This window comes from Ptiloglossa arizonensis, chromosome 11 (assembly GCF_051014685.1).
Source record: "Ptiloglossa arizonensis isolate GNS036 chromosome 11, iyPtiAriz1_principal, whole genome shotgun sequence".
Taxonomy (NCBI): Eukaryota; Metazoa; Arthropoda; class Insecta; order Hymenoptera; family Colletidae; genus Ptiloglossa; species Ptiloglossa arizonensis.
Window position 1 is genome coordinate 10,132,102 of NC_135058.1, and position 15,360 is coordinate 10,147,461.

Here is a 15,360-nt window from a genome sequence, read left to right on the forward strand (position 1 = left end):
ACTCTTTCTCTCTTTTTCTCTCTCTCGAGAAAGGATACACAGGGTGAGTCTTTCGATCTCTTGAAGTGTCAACCCTTCGACGAAGTTAACATTTTCACAGGAATCGACGAGAAGACTCGATTTCATCGAAAAGAAAAGTGTACAGTGTCTGAACACTGTGATCTTTGAGAAACAGAACGCAATCGTAGAATACTTTGCAATAAAAAATCACGATTAAAATACGCAACGTTCCGTTCAATATTTTCCTCTAAAGTATTCTCCGTATCGTCGATCGTGCAAAACGTTCGAAACTCGAGAGTCACCCTGTGTATACGTCTACTCGTTCGCGTTATCGTCTCGTATGGAACGATGACGTGAAGTACGAAAATAAGTAAACAAAAGAAGAACGTATACCACTAAAGGTAAAGAACGCGACCTCGAGAAAACACGGGGCCAGCCTCTTTGAAGCCTTTATCGCGCGTATCGTCGAAATAGTTAGGTAGTCTCCGTTCACGTTGGAACTTCATCGTTCCATAACGGGTCCGCCGCGCGTTTAATACGATCTTCTGGTTTCATCGTTCGACGGTTTCGAACCAGTTCGTTCCCCGTATGAACGAACACGGGTCTCTCACCTGTGTTGAAGTCCAGGGCGAATTCCTCGAAATCGTTCCCCTTGGTTATGCTGTATATGAGCTTGCGACTCAGGGGTGACTCAGCTTGTATGGACAGTGCCAGAGGCGAGTGCACCTCGATACTTTCCAGCACGCTGTCCGTGTAAAATTGCTTGTCGAACACCGGCATCGAGCGATCTATCACCTTCACGTTCACTGGCACCTCGATGGAGCAAGGTGTAACGCCTGAAATAAACGTTCGTAGCTGGTCGAGGATCGTTCGTAACCACGGAACAACGCCAGCCACGGCCATCGGATCCACTTACCGCCATCGTACGCGGCAATGGTGAGCTGATACTCGCGATTATGACCCTCGAGGTTCTGTTTCAGGGATATTTCGCCGGTTTTCCGGTTCACCTTGAACAGCTCACCGTGCCCTTTCTTCAATTCGTACCTCACCTCCCCGTTGTCCCCGCTGTCCATGTCCACTGCGTGCACCTGTACGCGATCGTATCGAGTTTGTTTATCATTTTATTGTATACGCATACACACACCTCGGAACGAGAAGGAAAGATGAGACATTCAACCGATAGAAGAGAAACACATCGTCGATGAAATTACACGAATATAAGTTTCAAAAATGGAGTACGGTTCTCACGTTTAACAGGTTCGTGAAGACGCAACAGGTAGGACAAGTTTAGCGGGATTAAAATTCGAAGAATTACCTTATCGATGTTTCAGATTCTAGACACTTTCAGTTTTACCTCGGTCGATTACACCTTCTTCGATACTCGGTGATCGACGATCCTTCGTATTTTAATAAAAGGGCAAAGTAACGAATTGTCGTCCATTGGTTCGAAACGCTTTTTCGCAGATAGGTTTACGAGTTATTTAATAAGGTTACCGTGTTAGATAGATGACTCTCTATAAAATTCAAAGTACGAGGAAAGATTCCACGATGAGAAAACCAACTTGGAGGATTTCCTATCGGTTCTCCTGCAGAGGGGAACTTTTATCTCGTTTGTGATTGAATGATTCGCGTGATCAGGGTTTGGTAACGTTTGACGAAATTGGGATCGAACTAATCGTTTGATCTTAGTTTCTCCGAATACTATGCTATCGATATCTAAACATACTAAGTAAAATCTTTTGTTCCGATACCTAAACATACTAAAACAAACTAAGTAAAAGCTTTCGTTCCAATACAACAATCTAACAACGTTCCACCCGTGAAACTTACAATTAACGAAGCGTTTTCAATACTTCGTTACAAGAGAATTACACTGAAAAAATGGGTGCTCCGTTCTCGGAAGTTTCGCTATTCCTCCAAGTCGATTCTTTCGCAAGTCGTATCGTAGATTCGAAGCTAGACGTTTCGTTCACCTCACCAATGGTCTACAATTCGTTGGTTCTATCGATCGGGGCAATGTAATTTTTCCCCAAAATATCCACGGTTCGTGCACTCGCCTTTGTAATGACGTCACCCTTCTGAGCGTCGACGGACACGACGGAGTAATAGGGCAGATTGACGAACATTGGACAGTTGTCGTTGATGTCCAGAACGGTGACGTTGACGATCACGTGCGCCACCCTGAGCTTCTCCCTGTCCGGCATCTGACTCTTCGCTTCCACGATCAGCTCGTAATGGTCGCAAACTTCACGGTCGAATCTAATCCCCGTTGTCCTGATCGCCCCGGACGTCGATCCAATTACAAACATGTCCGTGGGGTTCAGTATACCGAAGACTATGTGCTCGTTCAGGACGCTACCGAGAACGTTCACGACCGCTATGGTCGTGATCTGCGTCGAGTTTTCCGGGATCGTTCCCTCGTAGACGTCCTTTTGGAACACCAGACCAGAGTTCTCCGACTTCTCGACCATCACATTTACCTGGGCGACGCTCGAGTACTTCCCGTCGGAGACACGGACCCGCAGGAGGTAACTTTTCTTCATGCGTTCCGGGTTATAAACCGTGATGACGCCGGTCTGAGCGTCTATGTCGAACGTGTGCCCCTTGTTCCCGTCGATGATATCGTACCTGAACCGAGAGAAACGACCACTGCCTTTAAACGAACGGGGGAAAAGAAACCAGAGAGGGAGAGACCATGCAGATCCATTAAGTGGTTGTAGAGACGCGTGCAACGACCAGAATCGTCAACCACGATGGTGGTTGAAAAATTATCCTCGCGTGGGGTGTGACAAGGATGTTGCGAACTCGTTAAATATGAGAAAAATCCCTGGGATGAAAATTATGTACGCGTCACTGACTCAACTACGGAATATTATTTGTAGATCTTGAAGATTTAGTAAATAAAAGAATAATTGCTTCAATACGTTCAGAGAGAAGGTATTATCGAAGATAGGAAGTATCTAGTTGGAAAACTAACTAGTACACTTTGCGCGAGGATAATTTTTAAGTAGACACTGTTGGCGTGCAATGCATTTTAGACATTGTACAGGAGGACTCGATCAAGAGACTTTCGATCTGTACGAGCTGTTTGACACTAGAACTACCAATGATGAACGTATCTCTATTTGTATCGGACCAGATAGGTATCTTCGTAGTCGGATAGGGAAAGGTCGAATTAATTTACGAGTACCATTAGTCGTCTATTTTGTCTATTAATCGTTCACGAGTATTGTAGGCAAAGTCACCGTTGATGGTGGAGTAATTTAAAAAGAAGTTTCGAGCAGTTCAAAGTGACTCCTTCGGTAGTTCCAGAGTTAACAAACACTCTCCTTTCAAAGGGATACATCCACATGCATACTTGATCAAGACTGGGTCAAAGTCTCGAGGTCCTTGTATCGACGAAACATTAACGAAAGCTCACACATCTCTGCGAGAGGCATGTATAAATTTTACGCAACATTTCGTCGAGATCGAAGCGAGTGTCACCGTGGTGTCGAAACACGTACGGGTCTCGAAAGACCAGAGGACAGTATTTCGAACAACTATGGCATACCTGAGCGTAATTCCCTCGGAGCTGTCCGGATCCACGGCGCTTACTTGTGCGACCGCGACGTTCTTGTAAGTGGGTAACAGCAAGGTGGTATTGTAGTCGTTCTTCAAGAACTTCGGTGGACAATCGTTCACGTCCGTGACGAGGATCGTCACCTTGGCGGTGGTCTCGGAGAGTAGCTTCGGTTTGCCCAAATCGGAGACCTTTACGTGGAACGTGAACTTCGGTATGCTCTCGTGATCCAGAACCATCACCGTTCTGATGGCACCGGTGCTCGAGTCGATGTGGAAGTACTTTCGCGGCAGATCCTCGACGATATCGTAATTCAGGAGGGCGTTCAGCTCGGAATCGGCGTCCTCCGCTTTGATCACCAACGGTGTGCTGGCGTTCGTGAGCACCAGGGATCCGATGCTCGCACCCTCGCTGATCTCGCCGCTGTAGGTCGCCTGGAGGAAACGTGGAGCGTTGTCGTTGCGGTCCAGCACGTGGATGATGACGTTGCAACGCGCGTTCGCGGCGGCCATGTTGGTCGCGGTCACCGTCAGATTGTAGAACTTCGTTTTCTCGTAGTCGAGCTCGTTCTTGATCACTATGATACCGGTGCTCGGGTTCACGAAGAACGTGTCGTCCTTGTTCCCGTGAACGATCTCGAACTGCAACGAGGAGGTGCTTCTCGCCTCCACGTGTTTCACGTAGGTGCCCAGTTGCTGGTTCTCGTAAATCTCCGCGGACAGCTCCTTCTGGATGAAACGGGGCGGGGCGTTGTCGGCCATGGTAACCATCACGTGTACCGGCATGGTGTTGGCCAACGCCGGTGATCCGTGATCGGTGGCTTTTACCAGGAGTATGTACTCCGAGGAGACGGCCAGGTCGAGTTCGCGGGCGACACGGATCACACCCAGCTGGGGATCGATGGAGAACGTGTTCCCCACGTTTCCAGATGTGATCGAGTAGGTGATCTTGGCGTTTTCACCGCGGTCACGGTCTATGGCGCATACCTGTACCACCGCGGCGCCGATCGGCGACGTCTCGTACACCTTGCCCTGTATGATCTCGCTGATGAACTCCGGTGCGTGATCGTTGTGATCGTGAACGGTGACCACTACCCGTGCGTAGTTGCGTTTCGCGGGTGTACCTTGATCCTTGACCATCACCGTCAACACGTGCTCCTCGATCGTCTCGCGATCGAGGACCTCGTTCAAGGTGACGGAACCGGTCCTCGAGTCCACGCGAAATATCTCCAAGGATGCCTGGCTCTGGGCCGCGTGTAGGCTGTAGAACACCTTCTTGTCCTCGTCCTCGTCGGTCGCGTGCAACTGGAGGATCTTCTCGCCCTTCTCGACGTTCTCCGAGATGTCCACGCGATACATACCCTCGGTGAACTCCGGACGGTGATCGTTGATATCGATCACCGTGACCAGCAGCTGCGTCATGGCCGTGTGCACGCTATCCGTAACACCGATCGTCAGATTGTAGAAGTTCTGCGTCTCCCAGTCGAGCTTCTTCGCCAGCAACACGTTCCCGTTGTCCCGACCGATGAAGAATTCGTCCCGCTTGTCACCGTCTGGAACACGCACCGAGAAGTTTTCAGGTAGGTTCCGCGATGTAGGGAAAGTAGAACGTAGGTAGAGGAAGATGGTCCGTTCCTCGAGGAACGATTCGTTACGCGAGACGCGTTTCGACGTCACGATGTCGAAGTTACGGGGTTGGAAGACGAAGACCTTCGCGATTCGGACTTCGAAGAGAATCGTGGTACTACATACGATAATTGTAGGTCGCAGTTGGAGGGATCGAGGTACGGGATGGATTCTCGAAATTGTTTTTTTCTTTCGGGAGAGTTCAATTCCACGATGAGGAATTTCAAATCGAGATTTCGTAGCAGCAGTTATTCCGGCTAGAGCTGAACACTTTCAAGTCGTAAAATTCATCTGGAATGGAACATTTTGGAGAACAGTTTTGTGGAAAACGGTACACTGAATCATTAGTGGCGAGCGAGGATCTCTTCTCGAGTCCAAAGGGTTAACGACGAAAGAAAATCAGTCTTATCCGCTACTCTGTACACGCGACTCGGTTACTTGGAGAGTTAACGTCGAGTACTGTGCAATATTACGAAAAGTAGATTGAAAAATTCAAAAACACCTAATACTCCCAATGCTACGGGTTATTCAACGAATCGAGACAGCCTGCTTCTGGAACCTCGACGTACCTCGGTCCGTTAGCTATAATTATTTTCTCGGATGTTATTATTTTCTTCTAATAGACGAATAAAAATTTCTCTCTTTCACGTCGGCTCGCTCCGTACCCTGGAGAAGTCGACCCAAAGTGTCTCCAGCCGGTGCAATAGTTCTCTCGGCATTAGGCTGGTGTCCAAGTTCCAAAACCGTACTCGAGCAACCTCTTTCCCTTAAATCTTACAATTTTAACGACGAGACGTAAATGTACGCGTACTTCCAACCGGTGCAGCCATTTTGAGACCCGAAGTTTAACCGTTGTCTACGATCCACCTCGCGAAACTTCCCAACCTTCGACCCTCTTAACTTGGAAAATGTTACTCGAGCCCCCTCTCCCACCCCCGCTAACCCCCATCTACGTCCCCCCGAACCATTTGCGCGCTGCTTGTACGGGTAACTTCAGGACCCAATATTTCGCCAATTAAAGACGACGTACCGTGAAATCTAACGAACCTTCGAATCCCTGTTAGACGGATGTATCGGTTCGCGGTGTAACTCGCGTGTCTACTCACCGAGGATATCGTACCACAGGGAGTCGCCATCTTTGTCCGTGGCCTGCACGAGAGCCACGAGGAAACCGACCTCGTCGCTCTCCGTGACCTCGACGCTTTGATTGGTCGTCTTGAAGACCGGTGGGTTCTCGGATTCCTTCGGAACATCGACAACTTGCACGAATACCCGTGTTTGATGACTACGCTGTGGTTCTCCGCTGTCGGCGGCCCTTATCTGCCAAACAGAAGCGCGCAAGTTACAACGGAAACTCGAGCCGCGTCAAAGGAATTACCATGGACGAGTTGCGATTCCAATCGCAAAGATTTTTCACAGAGTGGAAGACTCTCTACTTCGTATATCGTTTCTTTCGCGTTGAATCTCACCTGTTGTATTTCATTTCGGACGATACTCTTTTACGAGGTAACGAAGTGAGGTGAAGAGTGTAACAGAGGTTTACATTTGCTTTAAGTTTTCAATATTTTAAATAATTTTTATTTGTTTACTTACAAGTTGGAATTCTTTAGTGTTCGGATAAAAAGATATGCAAAGGAAGAAGGTACTCTTTCACAAGGTAATGTAGTAAAGTGAGTACTGTAACAAGCGTACATTTGTTTTGAGTTTTCAATATTTTAACTAATTTTTATCTATTTATTTACAAGCAGGAATTCTGTAGCGATTTCTTGTGTACTCCGACACACAAATTCGAACAAATTCGTTTTTCCGTACCATTTACGAATTATTGTACACGATTCAACAATGGCGAGATACGACGCCAAGCTGTGCAGGTTCGATTTTACTAGGATCGTTTGTCGCTTCTTTTCAACAAGAGAAGCGTGTATCCGATTTACCGGAGCGAATCTGAAATTTGTTTGCCATTCTACTCACCATCATTTCGTATTCCTGTCCGGCTTCGAAGCCACGCTGAGAGTACACCATTCCCGTGGTGGGATGGATCTTAAACTTGCCCTTGCCTCGGCCACCCTTGATGCTATACTGGATTTTTCCATTATCGCCGATGTCTTTATCGTTCGCGAGTACCTGTTCGTACACGAACACAATGCAAATATTAGACGAACATTGTACAGGATCCCGTCGTTCCCGCGTTCACATTCTCTACGAACATAGTAGCTCGACACCGACACAAAAGAGACGTTAGTATCGTGCGCGGCCATCGTATCGGAAATAAATAGAAAAGAAATCCTCGAAGATCGACGAGAATCGAGCTCGATCCGAGATTTCCCTGAACGCGTCGCGAGATCCATCGCGTGGATCCGTGGATCTTCGTTTCGTGGACGATTCGAACGACGAAACGTCGCGATGTACGCGAATGAAACGAGAATTGAAAAACAACGGGAAAAAAACATTGTCTACAGCGATCGACGCACGAAAATCTCTAACACGCAGCTCTAAGGGAAAACGTAAGACGAATGACAAGGAGGAACAAAATTTCATTCTCTCTAAGACACTTGGTTCGCGTTCTAAGATCTTCCAAAAAGAAAAAAAAGAAAAAAGATGGTTCTCCGTCCTGAACTCTTCGGACGCATCGTGAAACATTGCACTCGTGACCTCGAAGCGTAGCATTCGCACAGTCGACATCATGCGGCACGCGTGAACGAAAAAACCATAAGAGAAGAAGAAGAAGGAAAATAAGAACGAAAAAGAAAGAGGGAACTGAAGGGCGGAGGAGGACGAGACACGTACCCTCCTCCTCGTACGAGCTGCCAAATATCGATCTGCATTAAAGCGTATTAAACACGAGCCGCGTTTTCTGCGGACAGGCAGATCGATCGCGCGAACACGGAACGCTATTTCGAGCCGATGCACGCGGATTCGCGTGGCCCTTGCCCGTACACGGAAAAATGTATCGTAGCCGGTTCACCGAACAGCCAGAGCGATGCTGCTTTTATTTTTTAAGCGGCAACGTGTGCACAGGGTGGTCCAACATTTCGTTCGCTCGAAACATCTTCGAGTTCTCAATGTTTTAACTAATTTTTATTTCTTTACTTACAAGCAGGAATTCTTTAGCGTTTAGAGAAAAAGAAATACGAAGAAGATACTCTCTAAAGAAATATTTCAATATTTTAATTAATTTGTATTTATTTACTTACAAGCAGAAATTCTTTAGCGTTTAGAGAAAAAGAAACTTATTGAACAACCTGGTAGATTAAAAAGTCCACTGTATCTTTCTAAACCGTGTTTTTGTTATCTCGTGACATCGTTGAACAGAACGGTGAATTTTAACTTCTCAAAATACGGTGGTGTATCTGTTATAAAAAGCTATGGTTAAGTATTTTAACGACGACACATTGCCCGCTTAAAAGTCACAGGACACTAAAATGTCACGAAGACCTAGACAAATAATGAAAATCGTTGATACGTTTAACTAACGTGGATATTTTATATTATTAACTATGTGCGGAATAAAAAATACGTGCAAAGATTTCATACAGCGTTTATAAACAACATTTCTCGTTACTTCGAACAGCGAAGATATTTCAGATGAATATTTCATCGTACCACCCTGTGGACGAACTCCGTTTGTCAGCTCGTAACCCGCTCGAGTCTTTCGACTCGCGGTTTTCGTGCTGTTTTTTATAATTTTTTTTTCGATACTCGATTCGGTTACAATATTATTAGGTCATCCCATACGCGGTGTGGTTTTCGATCGACGAACGAAAGTGAAAGAGACGCGTTGCTTTTTCGTTCGATGGGAAACAAATCAAGAAGCTTCGTTTCGCGTAGAAGATTCGCGCGTACGAAACGAGAGGGTCGAGGCAAAATAAATTGGCCGGTCAAGGTCGTCGAGGCACGATTCCCCCCACTACGTCACCGCTTCGTCTCGCATCTTCGCATCGTCGTCCAACGTTAGAGCGTATACTTACAAATGAGACAACCTGGAAGTCGTCTTAAACGATCTCGGTTATTTGCGATCGAACGGATCCGTTACCGATAGTCTAGGGATATTATCCGGTCAAATATCGCGCAATTAAGTCTCAGTAGACCCGATACTGGTGTTCCAATATGATCGTTACGATGGAGACGTGCATGGTGGTCTTTTGTGGCAGTGTAACCGAACGACCGTTACCTCGATATTGGTATCCGTACGATAATTAAAATATAGGTAAATAATGGTCGATGATTCTCGACGAATTGCATTTGGCAGACGATTCTTGGAACGGAAGCGAAGCATCGTGACAAAACGCGGATCGGGTATACACATAGACGATCGATCACGATAGATCATCTGAACGTGAGCGAGTGTCGTGGACGATCTAAGCTCGATTGGCAAGCAAACGTGTCGAGGTTATCGACACGGTGTATAATAAATGGGATGACCTAAAATAAGCCTGTCGCGTTAATTAGCGTTCAATTCGTCAGAGAGAAAACGTCGTATTTGCCGCGAGCGTTCCCTTTCTTTCCTCTCTTCCTGTTACCGCGTACATGCTTTCCATCGGGCGAAAACGCGTCCGAAAACGCCGCGAGTTTTATTATTAGTTACGAAGAGAGAACGGAAAATGATCAGGCGACAGCCCCGTAACAGACATAGGCAAACATTCAAGTAACATAACGTGTACACATAGAGACGAGCAAAACGGGCAAAACGCGACGTAGAGATCGAGACGTACACATACACAGGGTGTGGGGTGGGCTGGGTGGGGGGGGATGGACAGAAACAGCCAAGGATTGCGTACCGAGCGAGTTCGAGCGAACGTCTCGTTATTGAACGCTCGCGCGAGCGGAGAACACCCTCGAGACGTACTCGAATCGTGTTTGCGAAGTCTGACGCGAGTACGAAATTTTCGTATAATGCATTGTTGTCTCGAAACGTGAACCTGGAAGAGGTTGAAGGTGTTGCGAAATCGAAGATCGAATATTTTAGGAAACGTTTAATTCGCGAACGAATCCGAAGAAGCTGGCGGGGTTGTTAGCTTTTTCCAAGTTCCGGTGTTCGAGTTTACAGTTTTGGAATTTCGATATCTCGTGGCTTTGGGTATCTCGGATACGTAGATACATCGATGTTTTGATATTTATTCGGATATTTTGATACTTGGATGTCTAGGTATCGAGGTAGTCAAATATCGGGATAGTTGTGTACCTAGGTACTTATGTATCTAGATAGTTACATATCTGGATACTTGTGTATCTGGATACTTATATATCTGGATACTTATACAAATATCTAAATACTTAGATACCTAGATATCTAGATACCTAGATACTTAAATACCTAGATACCTAGATATCTAGATACCTAGATACTTAAATACCTAGATACCTAGATACTTAGACAAATATATAAATACTTAGATACTTAGATACCTAGATACCTAGATACTCAGATACCCAGATACCTAGATCTAAAGCAGTGATAGACTCGCGTTGGTAGTACATTAAACGTGGTACGTGCCACGTACCATATATTTTTAAAAGAATAAACAACTCCGTTACGAAACGAGAAACAACTCCCCGGATCGATCGATTGAAATGTTTTTCCAATTCCAGCTGGTACGACGTTCGCTCGGAGTCGCGTGGTACGCTTTCAAGAGACTCTTAAAAAAAAGGGGGGTTGCATCGGGCAGGAGAGAAAAAGACGATCGATCAAGTACACGAATGCATGGCGGTTCTCCTATAAAATGGGCAGCTGGGTTGCATGAAAATTGCGGTACCATAATTATAACGAACGTACAAGTCGATATAAAAGCGGTCATAAATCAATGCAAAGAGCTCGCGTAAACTACCCCCGGATCAGTCCCGCATTTACTTATGCAAGAGTTATGCTCCCCGCGCCACGAGGCGGCGCTTAGTTTACGTGCCAACGTGTCCTTACCCTTAAGATACGATCTCCTGACAAGGTGTCGGGGCTAAATGTCTCCCAAGTTCCATTCTCTAGTAACGTATCGATCGAAAGGTCGAACTCCCGCGAGCGGTTCCTCGATTTCTGTCGAGAACGAGAGAAGTATGGCTTTTAACTTTCGCTTTTGTTTACGCTAATTCTCTTCGTTCCTCGCCGCGTGATTCTCGTCCCGTTTCGTTGAACGAACACTTCCGCTTCGACCAGTCGATTTTGCGAATGGTAAACCGTTCGAGTGCGTCCCGACGACGCCTACTACGGGCGTCGCGAGAACATTCTACGATCCGATGTAATTAACCGCGATCCTCGAACGAACCTCGAGTCGTCTCGCGATCGTTTTACTAGCCAAAATGATCGCGTTTCGATTATACTTCGTCATACACGGTGGTCCCCTCGAATATCCTCCTCTCTTCGTTTCGTATCCACGTCGAGATCGACGCCTCCTCCGTTGTTCCTGTTCGCTGTTTCTCTTCGAGGAACAGGTAATCGTAACGATCGTTCGAGAATTTTTCTATCTCGATCGTGTCTAATTGTTTTTTCAACGAGGACGCGCACCAAAGCGACCAGACCGGAGGTCCAGCGCGCATTAAAGACCGCGCACAATGGCGACCGACCGAAATTATGGAAACGAACAGCTGTAACGCGATATTCGAGTGAAATCGAATCTGACCTCGACGAAATTCGACGCTGCCGAGAAATTATATTATACATATTCCAGGGATATTGCGAAAGGTATATCACCGTTGAAATCGTATTAACGACCCTCCCTCCCCTCCCCCGCTCCTCTTTCCTCGTCGTCCCTCGGATGATATCGTTTATTACCTTATTTCCCGGTTGCTTTTCGAATTTTGCTAATGTTCGACGCAAAATACTGACGAAATACACCATGAATTTTTGCCACGTAACTCTACCGTAGAATTGCGCGAAGATTGAATTTTGCTAATGTTTAACATCATCGCGCGTGTTTCTAGCTACAGTCAATAGCGTTTTCGGTGTCGATTCTAGTCTGTGTTCAAATATTGTCGAAGAACATTGTGAATCTCTTTTTCTACTATAGAATTGTGCGAAGATAGTCTGTTATTTGTCTCGATAAAAGAATTTTTCGCGAGAACGATTCCTATTCGTTGATTTTACGCTTTTGACAACGTCAAAAGGTCACCACTGATCACTGTGACGTTCAAAGTGTTAAGGTCACAAGTGACCACCGTGACGTTCAAAGTGTTAAGGTCACAAGTGACCACTGTGACGTTCAAAGTGTTAAGGTCACAAGTGACCACCGTGACGTTCAAAGTGAAGGTCACAAGTGACCACTGTGACGTTCAAAGTGTTAAGGTCACAGCGTGGATCGTTGAGTTCGTATCGTACTGATATACGAGCTATGTTGCAAAGTGTCTGCAATAGGTCGTTTGAAAAATTCACGGTGATTCATCAGCCAACGAACTCTTCGGAACGGTGTTCCTCGGTCGTCGTCGTTCTAAAAAAATCGTGACGATCGTTACGCGGGACACGTTGCATATTTATCGACGTTACCGGAAGTCGTGGCGTTCGCGACCAGTTTGCGATCAGCTCCCGGGAAGAAGGATGCCCGCGAGTCGGGAGAGTTCGATACTCTGGAAAGCTGGAGTTTTCGCTCGTAAAAGAAGAGAATTGGAAACGTCAAAGAGGGTAGCTACTTCCCCCGGTAGTTGTCGAATTATGCGACACCGAGGCGAAGACAAATGGCCTTCTCGATTTCCGAAAATCGAAGTTTCTCCCGACCCTCGCGCATCTTTCTCTTCTCTACCTACAACCAGACTCTTTACGCGGGCTGGTATTTACGAACAGATAATTTATATATATATATATATATATATATACAGCAAATATACGGGTTGGGGGGATGCTTCTACGTGGTGTACAAAAAGACACAAGGGTGAACGAAACTGAACAGAATTGGCCCCGATCTGTTCGTTTCCTCGATTTACATCGGTGGGGGGGTAGGGGTGGTCGAAGAAAGTGCGATGCCATGTCCCAATTCAACTAGAAGGCCGGATGGAGTTACGAAGATCGGGGTATCGCCGGATGAGATCGGATCGAAGGGACCTACGTACCTGGAACAGTGGTTTGTCGGTGGACGGCGATGCGGGGATCTGAACTGTGTAGAATTTTTGCTCGAACTCCGGTCCGTGATCGTTTATGTCAACCACCGCGATCACCACGCGGGTCGTCGACGCCAGGGAAGGCCTTCCGTCGTCTCTCACTGTCACCTGAAACACAGAACGATCGATCGAACGTTTGAGAAACGGCTCGAGATTTATCGCCTCGCCGCATCCCCCTTGAGTCTACCGACGGAGAAAAATTCCGCGGTACAAAACATTCCCGCGCATAGAGAAAAATGAGCCCACTCGACTGCCAAATCGGCCGCATTATTCTCAATACGACGGTGGTGTGTTTAACGGCCGCCTCGCGACGAAAATGGAAGGAGGGTGAAATTTCCACGCGGATACCACGATTCCCTCGTACCCGCTTACTCGTAGGAGTCGATGGTGAAACCGCGACTGTTCGAATATGGAAATTTTCGGATTACGAAATGGTTCGGTTCTCCGGCGCGAGATCGTTTCATTTCAGAGACATATTGGGTTGTTCGGGAAGTCGTTTCCCTCTCCAAAATGCGAGAATGTGTAATTTAATAAAATGTTCGTATACTGTGAAAAGATCGTGTTTCGTTTTCACCAAATAAAAGCGAAATGACTTTCCGAACGAGCCAATAGTAATACGAACGATCTGTTTGTAGCTTTTCAGTTATGTTTTCAGTTATATTCAATAAGTTTTGTCGTTCGATAAAACTTATCGAAAGTATACTACTGCGTTGTTGAATAAGTTTTATCGAACGACAAACTATGTAATCTATTCTAATAGTTTCAAACGTAGAAAAAATAACACAAAGCGATACTCTCGCCAGTGGACAGAAAGGAAGTATCACCGTCTAGACACTCCAACGATAATTTCGTATTTGTATACGATAATAAAATAACCAACGACCCTGCAGTCATTAGTCAGTCGACGACTATTGTAGTCTGTGAACTAAAATAAAACATGCATAGAATTATCGCTGGCTCGACCGGTACCACTTCGAGTCCACCCCTTATGCTACGAGAACGCGACAAAAGTAGTTTAAACTCGTGGAAAAATTTTGCTATTTTCAAACGAGACCGAAACGACGATTTTTGGGACTTAATTGCGAGAAACGAAATTGTTTACAGCTCTCGAGACGCGCGATGGCAAAAATTCGCGGCGTTGGAATGAAACGCGCGCCGATTTCGAGCGTTCGCGAAACGTTACGCGCGGTGTACGCGGGCAAAGTGTGCCATACTCGCGACCATGGTAACGCAATATCGCGAAACGTTTCTCGCTCGGTATGAGTTTCCCCGACCCTCTCGTGCACCGTCGACTCTTTTCTTTTATTCCACTTACCGTGGCCGTTACCCTAATCCCGCGCACCCTTCCTCTCCCCTGTTGGTACCGCGCGGGTTTCACGATTTTCATGCGCGAATATCGCACGTGCGATCTGTGCAATCGGTGCGGCTGACCGGGTACGTCCTTCCGATCGTAAATGTAAAGAGGACAACGGAATCTCGCCGAGGACGTCGCCCTGGGGAAACTTATTCCTCAGACATGGAAACGTTCCCGCGGAGATAAGGCTCCTCCGCACCTTCTGTCGGTTCGATCGAGACTCCCCGGGTGTCGTGTTCGTGAAATTGATTCGCGAATATTTTCGTATACTTATCCGCGAACGAATATATGAAATAAATCGTTACACGCGCAATGGATGGATTAATCCTTTGGTCTACATATCGTGCAAGATTCGAGGTAAAGAAATCGTGTGAGAGATTGTAAGAGTAAGGGGCGAATTTTGTACACGATCTTACGTTCGAATGCATTTTCTTGGAGATATTTGTTTATGTGAAAAAAAAAATTTACGAGGACAATGAGAGTTCTGAGTGGAGAGCCCTTTGTCGTAGGGCAAAAGGGGTTGATCGTTTTATTATTACGATTGGTAGACAGAGAACCATGAATGTTAAAATGAAAGATAGAGATATTAAAGAAACTGGTCTTTTGGGAATTATTATCGACGCGAGAGAAACTTTTGGACAAAGTTGTGTCCGAAATGTTGACAAAATTGGGGCTGGATAAGTTTTCCACTTTTGAAATAGATAATTTTATAGCAACGACTATGAAAAAAAAAAACGGTCGTT

At 46.2% G+C, this 15,360-nt stretch overlaps 1 protein-coding gene across 1 annotated transcript in view; it reads right to left on the reverse strand.

Annotated features, from left to right (window-relative positions):
* Window positions 1-15,360, reverse strand: part of Kug (FAT atypical cadherin kugelei) — a 726,821-nt gene that overhangs the window by 17,413 nt on the left and 694,048 nt on the right. The window contains exons 7-13 of the mRNA XM_076323088.1: window positions 13,216-13,371; window positions 7,159-7,311; window positions 6,294-6,507; window positions 3,554-5,114; window positions 2,058-2,628; window positions 917-1,088; window positions 612-836 (exon numbers count right to left, since the gene is read on the reverse strand). Of these exons, the coding sequence (XP_076179203.1) occupies window positions 612-836; window positions 917-1,088; window positions 2,058-2,628; window positions 3,554-5,114; window positions 6,294-6,507; window positions 7,159-7,311; window positions 13,216-13,371 (3,052 nt within the window). The remainder of the gene's footprint in view (window positions 1-611; window positions 837-916; window positions 1,089-2,057; window positions 2,629-3,553; window positions 5,115-6,293; window positions 6,508-7,158; window positions 7,312-13,215; window positions 13,372-15,360) is intronic.